The following is a 13,436-nucleotide window of genomic DNA, read 5'->3' as shown; positions in this document are numbered from 1 at the left end:
AGGGTTGGACTGCTTCTCTGTACTTTTGTGTATTGGAGAAATGCAAGTATTCCTTGGATTTGAAAGCGCTGCCACAAAGGACCATTTGATTGTGGACATGGTCACGGTTGGCTGTGTTTAAGAATTCTTGGGTTCTCCCCCAGATAGATCTTCACTAACAGACCAAAGCACTTCCTTAAGGCTCTCAGATCAGACCGAGACTGCTGTTCCTAAAGGGAACATAGTATTTGCTCATTACTCATAATAAGGCAGAGGTTATACGGCCCAGTAAGTCATCACAGGAATAGAAAAATAGATTTTGCTAGTAGGGATGACTGCAATTAAGGGTACAGAAAATAGGCAAGTGGAAGCTGGAATTTACTAGAGGAAACTGTCAAAGGAACTAAAGTATTGGGAGCAAATAACTAGAGAGAGAAAGGCGAACAAAATCGGATGAAGCTCAGCAGAAGTCTGGACTGCAGGTTAAATATTGCTTTTTTACCAGGGATTGATATTGTACCATAGGCAAATATAAGGGAATCTGAAGAGAAAGACCAGCTCTAGTAGAGTTTTTAATTGAGTCTCGAAAAGATCTAAACCTCACCACAACGATAAATAGGATGTGCTGGAGGGATAGATTCCTGTCCCAGAGACTTCCCATGCTCTGGAACAAGATTCCAATCTTCGTTAGGCAGAGCTCCTTGCTAACTCTCTTCAAGAGAAACCTTGACGAGTGGATGGGAAACAGAAAGTTTACCCCAGGGATCACTTCAATGGCTGTACTGGACAGAGGCACAGGGAACTGATCTAAGGGGGTGGCGATAGCCAACATTCTATAAATGCCTTCGGGTAGATAGCCTAGTACCTACCTATGAACCTGAGATGATGCTGCTGTTAAAAAAAAAAAAGGGGGGGGGGTAATCAGTAGGGCGTGTAAAATATTGCATGATATCTATTAGAATCAGTCAGAGGAGTTTGGAAAAACTGAGAAGAAACTGGAAAAACAATTTACAAGAGTATTTACAAAGGAGTAATGGAAGGAAATGTGTGGCTCCCAGGTATGCAGCAGAGTCCAGAAGGTTTAGAATTTTTGCTTGGAAGTGTTTGCATAATTATTTTTATACTCCAAACAGTTCAAAGAATTTCTCCTTGGATACATCGCAAATGTTGGAGATGTGATGGGGAGAGAGAGAGGGTAGCTAGCTGGGAGCATGCTTTTGGGAATGTAATGAACTTGCAGATTTTTTAAATTCCCTAAAGAGTACTATTCCAGAAATATTGGAAGCGGAAGTGACTCTAACTAAGGAAATGATTTTTTGAACTGACAGGATTTGAGCTGCCCAGACATAGTAAGGCCTTATTAATTTTAATGCTATTGGTTGCCAAAAAATCAATTACTAGAAAATGGAAATCAAAATCCTAACCAACTGTAGCTGAATATTAAAGGTAAAATAACTGGAAGTGGGATCTTTAGAAAGCAGATGGATCAAATTATGTACAAATAAATGGAAATTGTGGGAACAATATATGCAGAATAATAATCAGGAGGAGGAGACTTGAGGTTTTAAGGGTAGGCAGGAACTGAGCAATTTACGAAATACTAGAGTGCATGACAGCTGTAAATAAAGAAAATATAGATGTCATATGTAATGCATGAAAAAACATTGTTTTTTTCTATTGATGTATGTGTGCATATGTCAAGTGGTAATTTAATAAAGGTATTTAAAAAAATGCTGCATGTTTTTGTCATCAGCTGTCTTTGCCTTTAAGGCACAGTGCTGCAACTGAGCTATAGTCTGATGAATGTGAATTTATTCCCACTGTTATCACATGCATGCTTTGCAGGTCTGGGCATGTCATTTGTCCAGAACAGTGTCACTGCTGAACATAAACACTTAAGGTTTGTGATGCTTTCTGGGTTAACATAAATGGTATATTCTACTTTAGCAGTGTCTTTACAGCTTTTGATTATATGCATAGTGACTGTTGGTCTGTGAATTAATGCTGCACTTTTCTTTGTTTGCTTTAATTCCAGGTCTTTCATATAAAAAGGGATTAATTTGGTCTCGATCAGAAGATCCTCTTGAGTTCCTTGGTCTGCACCCGCTAGACCTTTCCAATATATTGTCAATGGATAGCAACACAGCAGGGATTAATGCTACGTATGTATTAAGATTTGTACTCATTTTGATTGCCTTAAGCAGAAAACATAAATCTTATTATTTCTTGAGTTGCATACACTTGGCTGGCCATTTTTAATTCAAAAACATTACTGTACTCCTTTAGTTTTCCCAAACATTGCAGTGCAAGTATAGAAGTCTGACAAGTATGCAGTTTAAACAGCTAAATTGCAAAATATTCTTTTTGATTTATTGTACAGGGGGAGGTCCTTGCCTTCATTGCATTGTGGAGAGGAACGCATGGCAGCTTCTTTTTAGATTAGAACCTTTGTCAAATTTGAAGCAAACATATTTCAAATAAAGTTGTGTTAATAGACCTGAGTTCTATAAATTCTGGAATGTATTTTTGTGAGAATCTGAGTTTTGAGTGTTTTGATAGGATTTGCAAGTCTTAAATGTATTTGGGATTATTTGTATGTTTTAAATTTTTCTGGGATTTTCTTTTAAGTATGATATCTGTTGAGACTACATAAATAGGCACGTACAGTTCTGGATAGTGACCCCTGTAGGGGGTCATACCTCTGCTGCTGTGGGACACTTACATGATATCACTGTGCATGATGGTTACCTTCTTGCTCATTAGGGTTTGAGGTCCATTATAGAGGCTCCATTGATTTGTGCTGGGCAGGCACTACTTTTGGTACAAAGTGCCTTGGGTTTTCCTTTGCAGACAGCATGTTTAATAAGCTGTTGCTGGTGACGTCTAAGCTTTGCGGGTTAGAGAAGGTTTCTGTGGTTTCCCTTACCTGGAAGTCTGATGGCCATGGCTGTAGCTCCTGAAGTGACCATAAGTGGCAGATGGCTTGCCTGATTCAGTCTCATAGAATTGACTTTTATTTGCTTGAGTTGCATACACTTCAGTTTGGTCATTCCTGGTATGGAGTGGGCCTGGGAAAAGCCATACACTTGGTAGCCTAGTTGAAAATATAGCAGATCATCAAATTCTTGCTTTCAGGACTTGATGGCCACTATGATTGTTTTACCATTTACATGCTTAAGCATGACAGTGCTGCAGTAGGTTGTGAAGTGTCATGGACTGTAGATCCATTTTCTTGGTTCAGGGAAACTAGCCCCCATCAATCCTGAAAGAAGGGGCTCCCAGTCATTTGGAGCTTTGTACATGCCTTTCCAGTAAAGGCTTTAGAGGTAAAATTACTTCTAGTCCACTACTTTGTCTGGTCCAGCAAGAGCATCTTTTATGCTGTATCTAAACATGCAAGGAGGTTTATTGCTGTACACCCTGTGCAGAATGAAGTGTATGTCTGGTTATTAAGATATAGACAATAGCAACACCCTGCAGAATTTACTACTTTGGATTTAACTTGGTTATATGCTGACCAGTGAGAGTCCTGGCATAGATCACCTCATGTAATAAGAGCATAGAAAATTCTGATTAGGATTCTGATCGTAACCAACTTGCGTGCTTGACACATGAATAGCAAGAAAGTTATTTTGGGTGTGGTCTAGTAGGATGTGATGGCACTGGATGAAGAGGCTCCACCAGAAATTCCTACAGCATTGTCTAAGGTTTGGTCCTTACACTTCATGCAGCTGTCTTCATGAGCAAAGAGTTTGAGAACATGGTCTGATGCCTGCTCTGGGCCTAGTGCAAGTCTGTCAAATTTATCTTCCATTTTTGGCAGACACATCCTCATGTGCTAGTCCTTCATTACTGGATACGCATAAACTGCATGTTCTAAACTGTGCCATCAGTGCATGAGCTTGCCTAGTTTGGGTCTGGATTGGGGTGTCCCTCACTCAATCTTATTTGTCTTGTGTAAAATCAGATTTGGAAGCTGTCATCTTGGAGACTAATAGGGATAATTAGGCCCTCTCCAACTTACTACCTGATGAAACTGCCTTTGGGCAAATGTTAAGGCTGGAGAAGTTCAGCATAGACCAGTCTCTGGCTACCATTTCTTCACCCCACAAGTGCTTTGTTAATTGTCTGAGGGAAAGACAAGGCAACTTGTCTTCCCCCCTTGATTTGTATTTGATATTCGTTATTTAGATGAAGGTATGGTTTACCGTGGCTTTTTTGGTAATGAGATGCTTTGAGAAAAGTAGAGTACAGTTTTTCTTTTTGTCCTATGGAAAATGAGAACAAATAGATGTTAGAATGTGTTGTATAATGTTTGGAATACAAAAGAAATGTTAAGATATTTCAGTACTTTTTGACATAACTGCACTTTATGTGAATGATTAATAAGCAGCTCCAATGGGGCCCTTCACCAAAGATGCTAATTTTTGCAAATTGGGAACACTCGAACTCTTCCACAGATGAGCACTGGAAACTTCTGCTTATTAGCGGGAGACTTCAGTGTGATCTGCTTGGTACTGCATTGCACCAAAAGACATCATTTTGTCACCTGACCAGTAGTGTGAAGTGTTTTGTAGGATAGATTTGCTGTACTGTAAGAGCTCAGATCCCTCAACTTTGTTTACTCTGTCATGGTTCCAGTTCTTCCTAGTGGACTAGTCACTGAAAAAGCTGCCATCCTTTCCTGATGTTAAATACCAAGTTGTAAGTGTATATGTGACCAAATAACCAAAAATATATACCAAATATACGCTAGGAAGGACCGTAGCTCACTGCAAATGCTTACTTTCAAAAATCACTTTTAATAGAAAACAAAAACGAACCCCTGAAGGTTAAAACTATTGTACACACAGGTTAAGCACTTTCATCTGCTAACTGCAGACTTCATCAGAACAATGAAATGTGCGTTTCTCCCCCCTATATAATACAGTTTCAAAAAAATCCAGATCCAGTGGGAATGCTCAATCAATTGACCTGTTAAATAAAACATAAACTTATGAATATTCATTAATTCTGCTCATTCAGCCTACACAGTTTTATGTTACACCCTGTTACCATACAGTTTCTAAATATACCTATAAAACAATCCCGTGCATAAGTATATCATATTTTGGTATAAAAACACGTCTACATTTTTAAATAATTTGTGCTATGTTAAAAAATATATGTACTTCTTTAGAATGCATTATTGCACTTTTATTATATAGTTTAAGAACACGTGAAAAGAAAAAAACATGTAAATTAATACTCATTTATGCTATATTAAAAATATATATACATCTTTAACACTCAATGTTGCCCTTATAACCTGACATGCTGCCTCCTTTCTTGTTGCACCAGCTTTCATTTTTTATTTTTTTCTATTCACTGGTTTCTAACTTTATTCTGTGCATACATATACCGTACTACATCATGTCATTCATATCCTTGCATCCAAGATCGGTTTAGTGGGAATATGGTCATTCAACCCAAGTTCTTTGGTTGCATTTAGCCTGAGTTGCCATTTGACCTTAGCATTTCCTCCCCTTAAGTCTACCTTTACCTGTTCTAAAATCCCAAATTTAAACACGTGGCTTGCATCATATTTAATTATGTGTCTACAAAAAGCATTGTTTTTATCATTTTTCCTTATGGAGTAGGTTCATAGGTTCATACTAGGCTATCTGCCCTAGGGCATTTATAAGCCTAGCCAGAATGTGTTTGGCTTTCGCCACCCATTTTAAATTTATTTTGCTATGCCCTTTTTCGAGGTTAGTATACTGTGCCTCTATCTAACAGTGACACAGAAGTGATACCCGGGGTAAACCTACGATCTCCCATCCACTCATCAAGATTCCTCTTGAAGAGAGTCAATGAGGGACTCTGCCTAACCTGGACTGGGATTTTATTCCAGGGTGAAGGGAGCCTCTGGGTTATGAATCTGTCCCTCCAGCATGTCCTATTTATTTCAGTGCTGAGGTTCAAGTCTCTCGAGCGTAGCTCGATGGGATTTGGATTTTCTGAGGTGCAGCATGTCCATTAATTCCGGGTTGGACATGGCTTTATACGTCAGGCACAGATCTCCTCTGAACAGGCGGTATGCCACTGAGTAGAGCTGGAGTTTCTTTAACCGGGCAGCATATGGCATCTGTTTGAGCCCTTTGATCCTCTTGGTGAGGTACTTTTGGGGTCTTTCCAGTTGCTGCAGGTGTCTGGTAAGGTACATCCCAAAAGGGGCATTGTACTCAATTATGGGCCTGATGAGGGATGAGTAAAGAGGCACGATGACCTCCCCTGATCTAGATGTGAATCCCTTCATGATTAGGTGGGCTATATAAAATGTTTTTCTAACCACTTTGGCCACGTGGTTGTCAAATGAGTTTGCTATCAACTTGGGTCCCCAGGTCCCTAATTACTTCTTCTGTACTTAATGGATTTCCACCTATGTGGTAATTTGTGGGCACTTTGTTTTTGCCAAAGGGGATGACTATACACTTTTTGGCATTTAGCTTGAGGCCATGGCTCTGGCACCAGTTGTCTGTTTCTATGAGGCCCTTTTGGAGGATGCTTGTGTCGGCTGGAGAGTCGATTATGGCACCCAGTTTGCAGTCATCTGCGAACTTGGTCAGCCACAGTCCTTCCGTGTTGGCCTGTACCTCCGAGAAATATATACCGAACAAGAGAGGTCCCAGGACTGAGCCTTGTGGGACACCACTTGTAACTGGTTTGGAGTCTGACATGGCTCCAGCAATTCTAACCATGTGGGTTCTGTCCTTGAGCCAGTTTGCAATCCATCTAGTGACATAGGGGTTTATATTTAAGCTGGTGAGCTTATCTATAATGCCCGAGTGGGGTATTGTATCGAAGGCTTTGCGAGGTCCAGGTAGGCTGTGTGGACCACCTTCCCCTCGCCAGTGGCCTTGGTGACTGTTTCAAAGAAATCAACCAGGTTTAAGAGGCAGGATCTGCCCTTAACAAAGCCGAACTGGGTAGGATCCAGTGTCTGTAGGTCCCCAATATCTTTATTTATGAGGTCCATGATGATCCTTTCCATAGCTTTGCAGACCAAGCTAGTCAGGCTTATGGGGCGATAGTTTCCAGGATCCGTTGAGGCACCACCTTTATGGAGAGGGACCACTGTTGCTGTACGCCACTCTTTGGGCACATATCCTGTAGTAAGGCTGAGATTGAACAGTAGTTTTATGTTTGGGTTTAGCTCTTCTTTGAGTTCATGTAGGACGCAGCCGGGACACCATCTGGTCCCATTGATGCTGTGTTTTTGCTTTGGAGAGGCGGCTCTTACCTGAGCATCTGAGATGTCAGGGGCAGCACTCTGCTGGGACAGATATTTGCCCTTTGATGGGGAGGGGTGAAGTTTGCGCTGAACCTGTCAGCTAGGATGTTGGCAATGTCTGTGGGTTCGTGTATTTTTGTCATTTTGGACTAATTCTGAGCATATCTGGGAATTACCACCCAGGTTCCTAACATAACTAAAGAAAGCCTTGTGATTATCCTTAGTGTCCTGTGCAATTTTTCTCTCGAAGCTGGCCTTAGACAATTTTATGTGTGCCCGTAGTTTTTTGCTAATACTGATCAGTGATGCCTTCCCTTTTTGGGATTTTGCTTTATCATTTAGTAGCTTCCTCCTTCTATTGTATAGTTTGTTTATGGCTGGGGTCCACCAGACAGGACGTCTGCCTTTGGAGGATTGGGTCTTGGTTTTATTTGGGATCGCATGATCCATGCATTCCTGAAGGTGTTCATAGAATGCGTTTATAAAGGATTCTGCGGTCTGGGCTGTATTTTCCACAGGCCCGGGGGCTTTAAATGATTCCACCTCAGTTTTGAGGAGTGTAAAATTTGTTTTAGAGAAGTTTTTCACTGTCGTTTTCTGGGCAGGGGGTGGGGTCGGGATGTGAATATCCAGTGAGATTAGTTTCTGGTCTGATCTTACCAGTGAGGGATACACTTCTGGTCTGGAGTATAGAGTCCCCATGTTGGTGATGATCAGGTCCAGTATGTTTTCCCCTCTTGTGGGAGTGGTAACAAGTTGTTCCATAGCATTTGAGTTTATAAATTCTAGGAACCTTTGGGCTAGGGTGTTGGAGCTAGAGTAATGCTCCCAGTATATGTTTGGGTAGTTGAAGTCGCCCAATATAATGGTGTTTGGAGAGACCTTCATATTTTCCAGTGTTCTCAGGAAGGCCGAGTGGGGTTCCTGGGTTTGGGAGGGTGGTCTGTAGCAGGCTATAAACTGGAAGGCAGTTTTACCCACGGTTAGTTGCACATGGATAGTCTCTGATGCTTCGTGCTTTGCCACCAACCTGGAGGTGTGGGTATCTTTGATGAATATCGATACTCCCCCTCCTTTTGTGGTTCGGTCCAAGTTTTGGGCCGAAAAGCATGGTATGAGGTATAACCTGGTAGTGCTGGGGTGCTCTCGGGAGCCCTGAACCAGGTTTCTGTTACTGCACAGATATCGATGTTCTCCATGCTAAGGAGAGTTTCGAGTGCGTGCATCTTGAGGTTTAGACTTCTGGCGTTGAGTAGCATTACTCTTAGTTTCTTATCCCTTGTGATACCTATGGAGGTGGGTTTGTCTTTTGAGCCTTGCCTAAAAAGGCACTATGGGGGTAGCAAGAGCCTTTGCCAATATCCGAAAGCCCATGGGTGACAGGTGCAAGCCGTCCCTAGCGAAGCATCGTGGCTTGTCGAGCATATCATCCCAAGCTGACAGGCATTGGATCCCCTTTGAATGACACCAGTACTTAAGCCAATTGTTGAAATTGATCATCTTGTCTTCATATTGTGACATCATTCTTGGTGAGGGTAAGATGCTAGAGGTGTGATCATATATCCTGTTCCTCAATTTTCTGTCTGTCTTCCCCACTTTACTCGGACATGCCATACACTTTGCCAAGTATATGACATGTTGGGATAAACAACTCCCTTTCTTAAACCTTACTCTAGTGTGGTTGATATCCCCTAATGTAATTAATTTCTCTAAATCTCCTTACACTGCTGACACTGCCCACATTTTTGGTGTACTCCAGTGCCACCCTTTGTTCTGCCTTTCACTCTCTCAAACCTATTCTTAAGGTTGGATCCAGTCATGTAAACATACATAGGCCCTGTACCCACATTACTGTAAACCAAGTCATCACTTCTTAGAATGTTCCAGTTTTGTCTCATTATTTTCTTTATCTCCTCAGCGTATAGACTGTACTCCACAAGCCCTCTGGTATGAATTTTCCTTCTCGTTCTCATGTTCTCCCCCATATTTCTACAACCCAATACCAAGAAGTGGTTTATATTTTTCCCCCATTCTCTCAGTACATATTGAGTGACATCATCAATTAAATATCTGGGGTAACCCCTTTCCCCAAATAATGTTGCTATATATTCCAACTCTTTCATCATTTCATTGAAATCAGATGTCATTCTCACAGCTCTTATGTGACCCTTGATGATGCTCTTTGTGACTTGCTGGGTGACAACTAGTGTATTCTAGATGCGAGTTGCTAAAGGTTTCTTTTCTATATATATTCTGGATTTAAATCCCCCTGTCCCATTCGATACAAAAGTGTCTAAATATGCTATCTCTGTCATGCTACTAGTATGGGTGAATTTTAAGTAACTACTGGTGTCATTCAAATACTTCATAAATGCATCTACTTTACTTGTTGCATCATCCCATAAAATGAAAATATCATCCAAAAACCTATTGTAGCATATATATGTACTGGCATATTGACTATCCAAAATATATTCACTTTCCCAATCGATCAACACCATATTTGCATATATGGGGGCGCACTCTGCCCACATAGCTACCCCACTTTTTTGTCTATAATATTCACCCTCGAACCAGATGTATTTATTTATTTATGAGAAGGTCAATTGATTGAGCATGCCCATTGGATCTTGATTTTTTTTTGAAAATGTATTATATAGGGGGGACAACGCGGTGGTGGTGCTGCGGTAACGTTGTCACCTCACAGTAAGACGCTGTCCGGTTCGATTCTCAGCTAGAGCATCTTCTGCGTGGAGACATGCATGAATGGGCGTACCTTCATTAAAGGTTGTGCGTCAGGGCTGGTAACTCGGCACGTAAAAATCAACTACCAATCATTAGTGGACCGGAGTTCCGCTGTGGTGACCCCTAACCGGGAAAAGCCGAGAGACCAACATTATATAGGGGGAGAAACGCATTTCATTGTTCTGATGAAGTCTGCAGTTAGTAGATGAAAGCGCTTAACCTGTGTGTAAAATAGTTTTAACCCCCAGGGGGGTTCATTTTTATTTGTTTTCTATTAAAAGTGATTTTTGAAAGTAAGCATTTGCAGTGATCTACAGTCTTTCCTGATTTTAGTCTTAAGGAGAAGTGGATCAGTATTCTGGCATTAGTGCCCACAGCAGGTTGTTGTGATGTTGCTGTAAATTTAACTGCACTGAAGTACAGTTGGGGTTAGTGCTGCAGACACAGCTGTGTACACAAGATGGTATGGTTGAGACATTCCTTTATGAAGTGGGATCTCAGGCAGTCCATCCTAGTTGCCCTTTTCTGGTCGTAAGGGGTGAAGGTTTTATTTGGCAGGTAATGTCATGGCCTTGTGAATGACATCCTGAAATGGATGCATGCTTAACCCTCTCCCCCACCCCCAGCACCTCCTTTTCCAGGCCTAAATTGATGTGTTAGTAAAGGCAATTACCCCTGACCTCTAACAGACACAGGCACACAGATACACACAAATACAGCAGTGATGTTGTATACCAAATGGTCTTTACAACCTTCCTTCATCACTGCCAGCTATGTTGCCAAAGAGGATGTCATAGACATCGTAGTCACATACCTGGTTATCATCTGGATCTGGCTGATGGTGGGCAGGAGAGTACATTCTTGGTGGTTTAGAAGATCATCAGGTTTTTAAGCATGGCAGGCTCGCATACTACTGCTCTGAGTGAGGTCCTGCCCTAGAAAGGGCCTTTGCTCAAAGAGCTGTTGGGTCAGACCCCAGACTGTGAATATTACAGAAGATGTAGAGGCTATAGTTCCTTTGAAATGGTCATCAGTATTGCTAACACCTTTTCCTGATTCTCAGATTCAGGGGAGGTTTATTTACCCTTCTTTTGCCTCACTGACAGTAATAGGTATAATATCCTATATGACAAATTCTAGTCTTCCCTAGTGGATTAAGCAGTGGATAGCAGTGAATTCAAATGGTGATAAAGAAACTTGTTAAAAGTAAACTGCTCCATGGAGCACAGCACAATATATATTGAAAAAAATGATGCATGGAGTGCCCCTACAACAGTTTCACAGCATACTTAACTACATCTTACTTCCTGAATTATTTGTGTCCAATTAAGTGCCTTCATTCTACAATGATGATTAGTTTTTTTTTGAAGAACAGACCAAAAAGATGAATGTCACCATAGATGTATGTAACTATTGTATACACACCTAACCAGGCTAATTTAAAAAATGGCTAAGACAGCAATGTACTGTGCATCTCTAGAGCATGTGCAGTACATATTGTGGATGCTCCAGACTACCAGAAGCAGGCAGAAGAACTAAATCCATTTATATAATGACACTATTAAGGAGAAATGTAGGATTTTTTTTCTTAAATGTCATTGCGTAGTAGCAATAATCCATTCCTGAGAGTGGGTAAAGCGGGATGTACCCATAGTTGGCTTTGTTTAATCCTCCCGTCTTCACCCTCGTGATCAAACCACTCCAGCTCTGGGTAAATCATGCATTACCCATGCCCAGTCATGGATTATTGCTTAAACGAACCATTTTTAACATTTTCCATTACACACATTTTACATTACATATAATTTCTTTACTTTTAACATGTGTTTACTCCAGCATTACAATGCTTTATCCCTACCTTCTCTTAAACCTAACTCATCCTACTCCTGATCATTATTTTGCACATATTGTTCCCACGATTTCTTTTAATTTGATCCTTCCATTTTTTTGTTTAGACAAACCTGCATTTATATAAAAGAAAACACCATCTTAACATATTCGCAGTTACAAACATTATACATCACATAGATGCTGTTATACAATTATCATTACTCTAACATTACATAAATTGCTCAATTCCTTTTATAACAACAGCTTCTGTTCTAGGTTTAGCTCTACTGGAACAGGTATTTCACTTAAGATTCCCCTATCATTTTCTCTTTGCCTGTACTCTGATAGGAGTCCATGAAAGGGAAGGCAGTCTCTTGCCTGCAGTACAACTGTCTTCTTGGACGACTCCCATTCTATTACCTGTTCCTTCCCTTTTCTGAAGATCCCACCTTTAGTTATTTTATCTTGTTTACTATATTCAGTACTTCAGTTATAGTTGGTTTAGATTTTGATCTCCATTTTTTAATAATTGCCTTTTTGACAGCCATTAGAATTAGATGTAAGCCTTACTTTGTCTAGGCAATTTCAGATACTGTTTCCCAGCTCAGAATAATCCTTTCCTTAGTTACAGCCATTTGCTCCCCCTATATTTCTCTGTAGTTGTTGTTGTTGTGTCTTTCGGCTTATCCCGGTTAGGGGTCGCCACAGCGGAACTCCGGTCCGCTAATGTTTGATAGTGGATTTTTACATGCCGAGTTACCAGCCCTGACGCACAACCTTCAACGAAGGCACGCCCATTCATGCATGCCTCCACACAGAAGACGCTCTAGCTGAGAATCGAACGCGACAACATCTTGCTGTGAGACAACAACGCTACTGCAGCACCACTACTGCGGGTTATATTTCTCTGTAGTGAATTTTTAAAATCTGCTAATTTCTTGCTCTGCACCCAAGGACAAATTTCTCTGTAGTCTGCCTAGAGAATAAAAATGCCTATGCAAACACTTCCAAGCAAAAATCATTAACCTTCTTGGACATTCTTGCATACTTAGGAGCCATACAGATGCCCTAGTGTATCTTTGTAACTTGCCTTTCTAGTTTCTGTTCCCAATCTTTTCTAATCTCTCCTGATTTTATAGTGGTCATACAGCATTTTATATGCTCTACTAATTAACCCCTCCCCCTTCAACAGCAGTTTCTGTTCAGACTGAATTAGAAACTGTACCTGAGCTGTTTCTTTGTTCTAAACTGAATAAAAAAACTGTATGTACTAGATCCATTTTTTTCACTTAAGCACTCACCTCTTCTTTTCATTTGCCAGTGCTTTGGTATCAGTCCCTGGCAGGGAAAGCAATCTGTAACCTGCAGTCCATACCTCTTTTTGACATCATCTCAAATTATCTTTTCCTCTTTAGACATTTGTTCCACATGCTTCACTTCCATTGCCCATCTTCTCTAGTAAACTCTAGCCCGTTCTTGCCAATTTTTGATATTCCTACTTGCAGTTGACCATATTGACAGTCTCCTTTCTCCATTCCCATATAGGCTTAGTTATTAGAATATTTTATGCTACTTTATGAATTTAATATTCTGTATGGTTGTTATTCTC

General features: G+C 40.7%; 1 protein-coding gene across 1 annotated transcript in view; it reads left to right on the top strand.

Annotated features, from left to right (window-relative positions):
- Positions 1–13,436, top strand: part of MDN1 (midasin AAA ATPase 1) — a 3,484,183-nt gene that overhangs the window by 2,628,634 nt on the left and 842,113 nt on the right. The window contains exon 76 of the mRNA XM_044071809.1: positions 2,015–2,141. Coding sequence (XP_043927744.1) covers positions 2,015–2,141 — 127 coding nt within the window. The remainder of the gene's footprint in view (positions 1–2,014; positions 2,142–13,436) is intronic.

Source organism: Protopterus annectens, chromosome 1.part0, assembly GCF_019279795.1.
Source record: "Protopterus annectens isolate FY-2018-M chromosome 1.part0, PAN1.0, whole genome shotgun sequence".
Lineage (NCBI taxonomy): Eukaryota > Metazoa > Chordata > Ceratodontiformes > Protopteridae > Protopterus > Protopterus annectens.
Note: the sequence above shows the minus strand (reverse complement) of the source record. Positions and strands in the feature narration are given on the sequence as shown.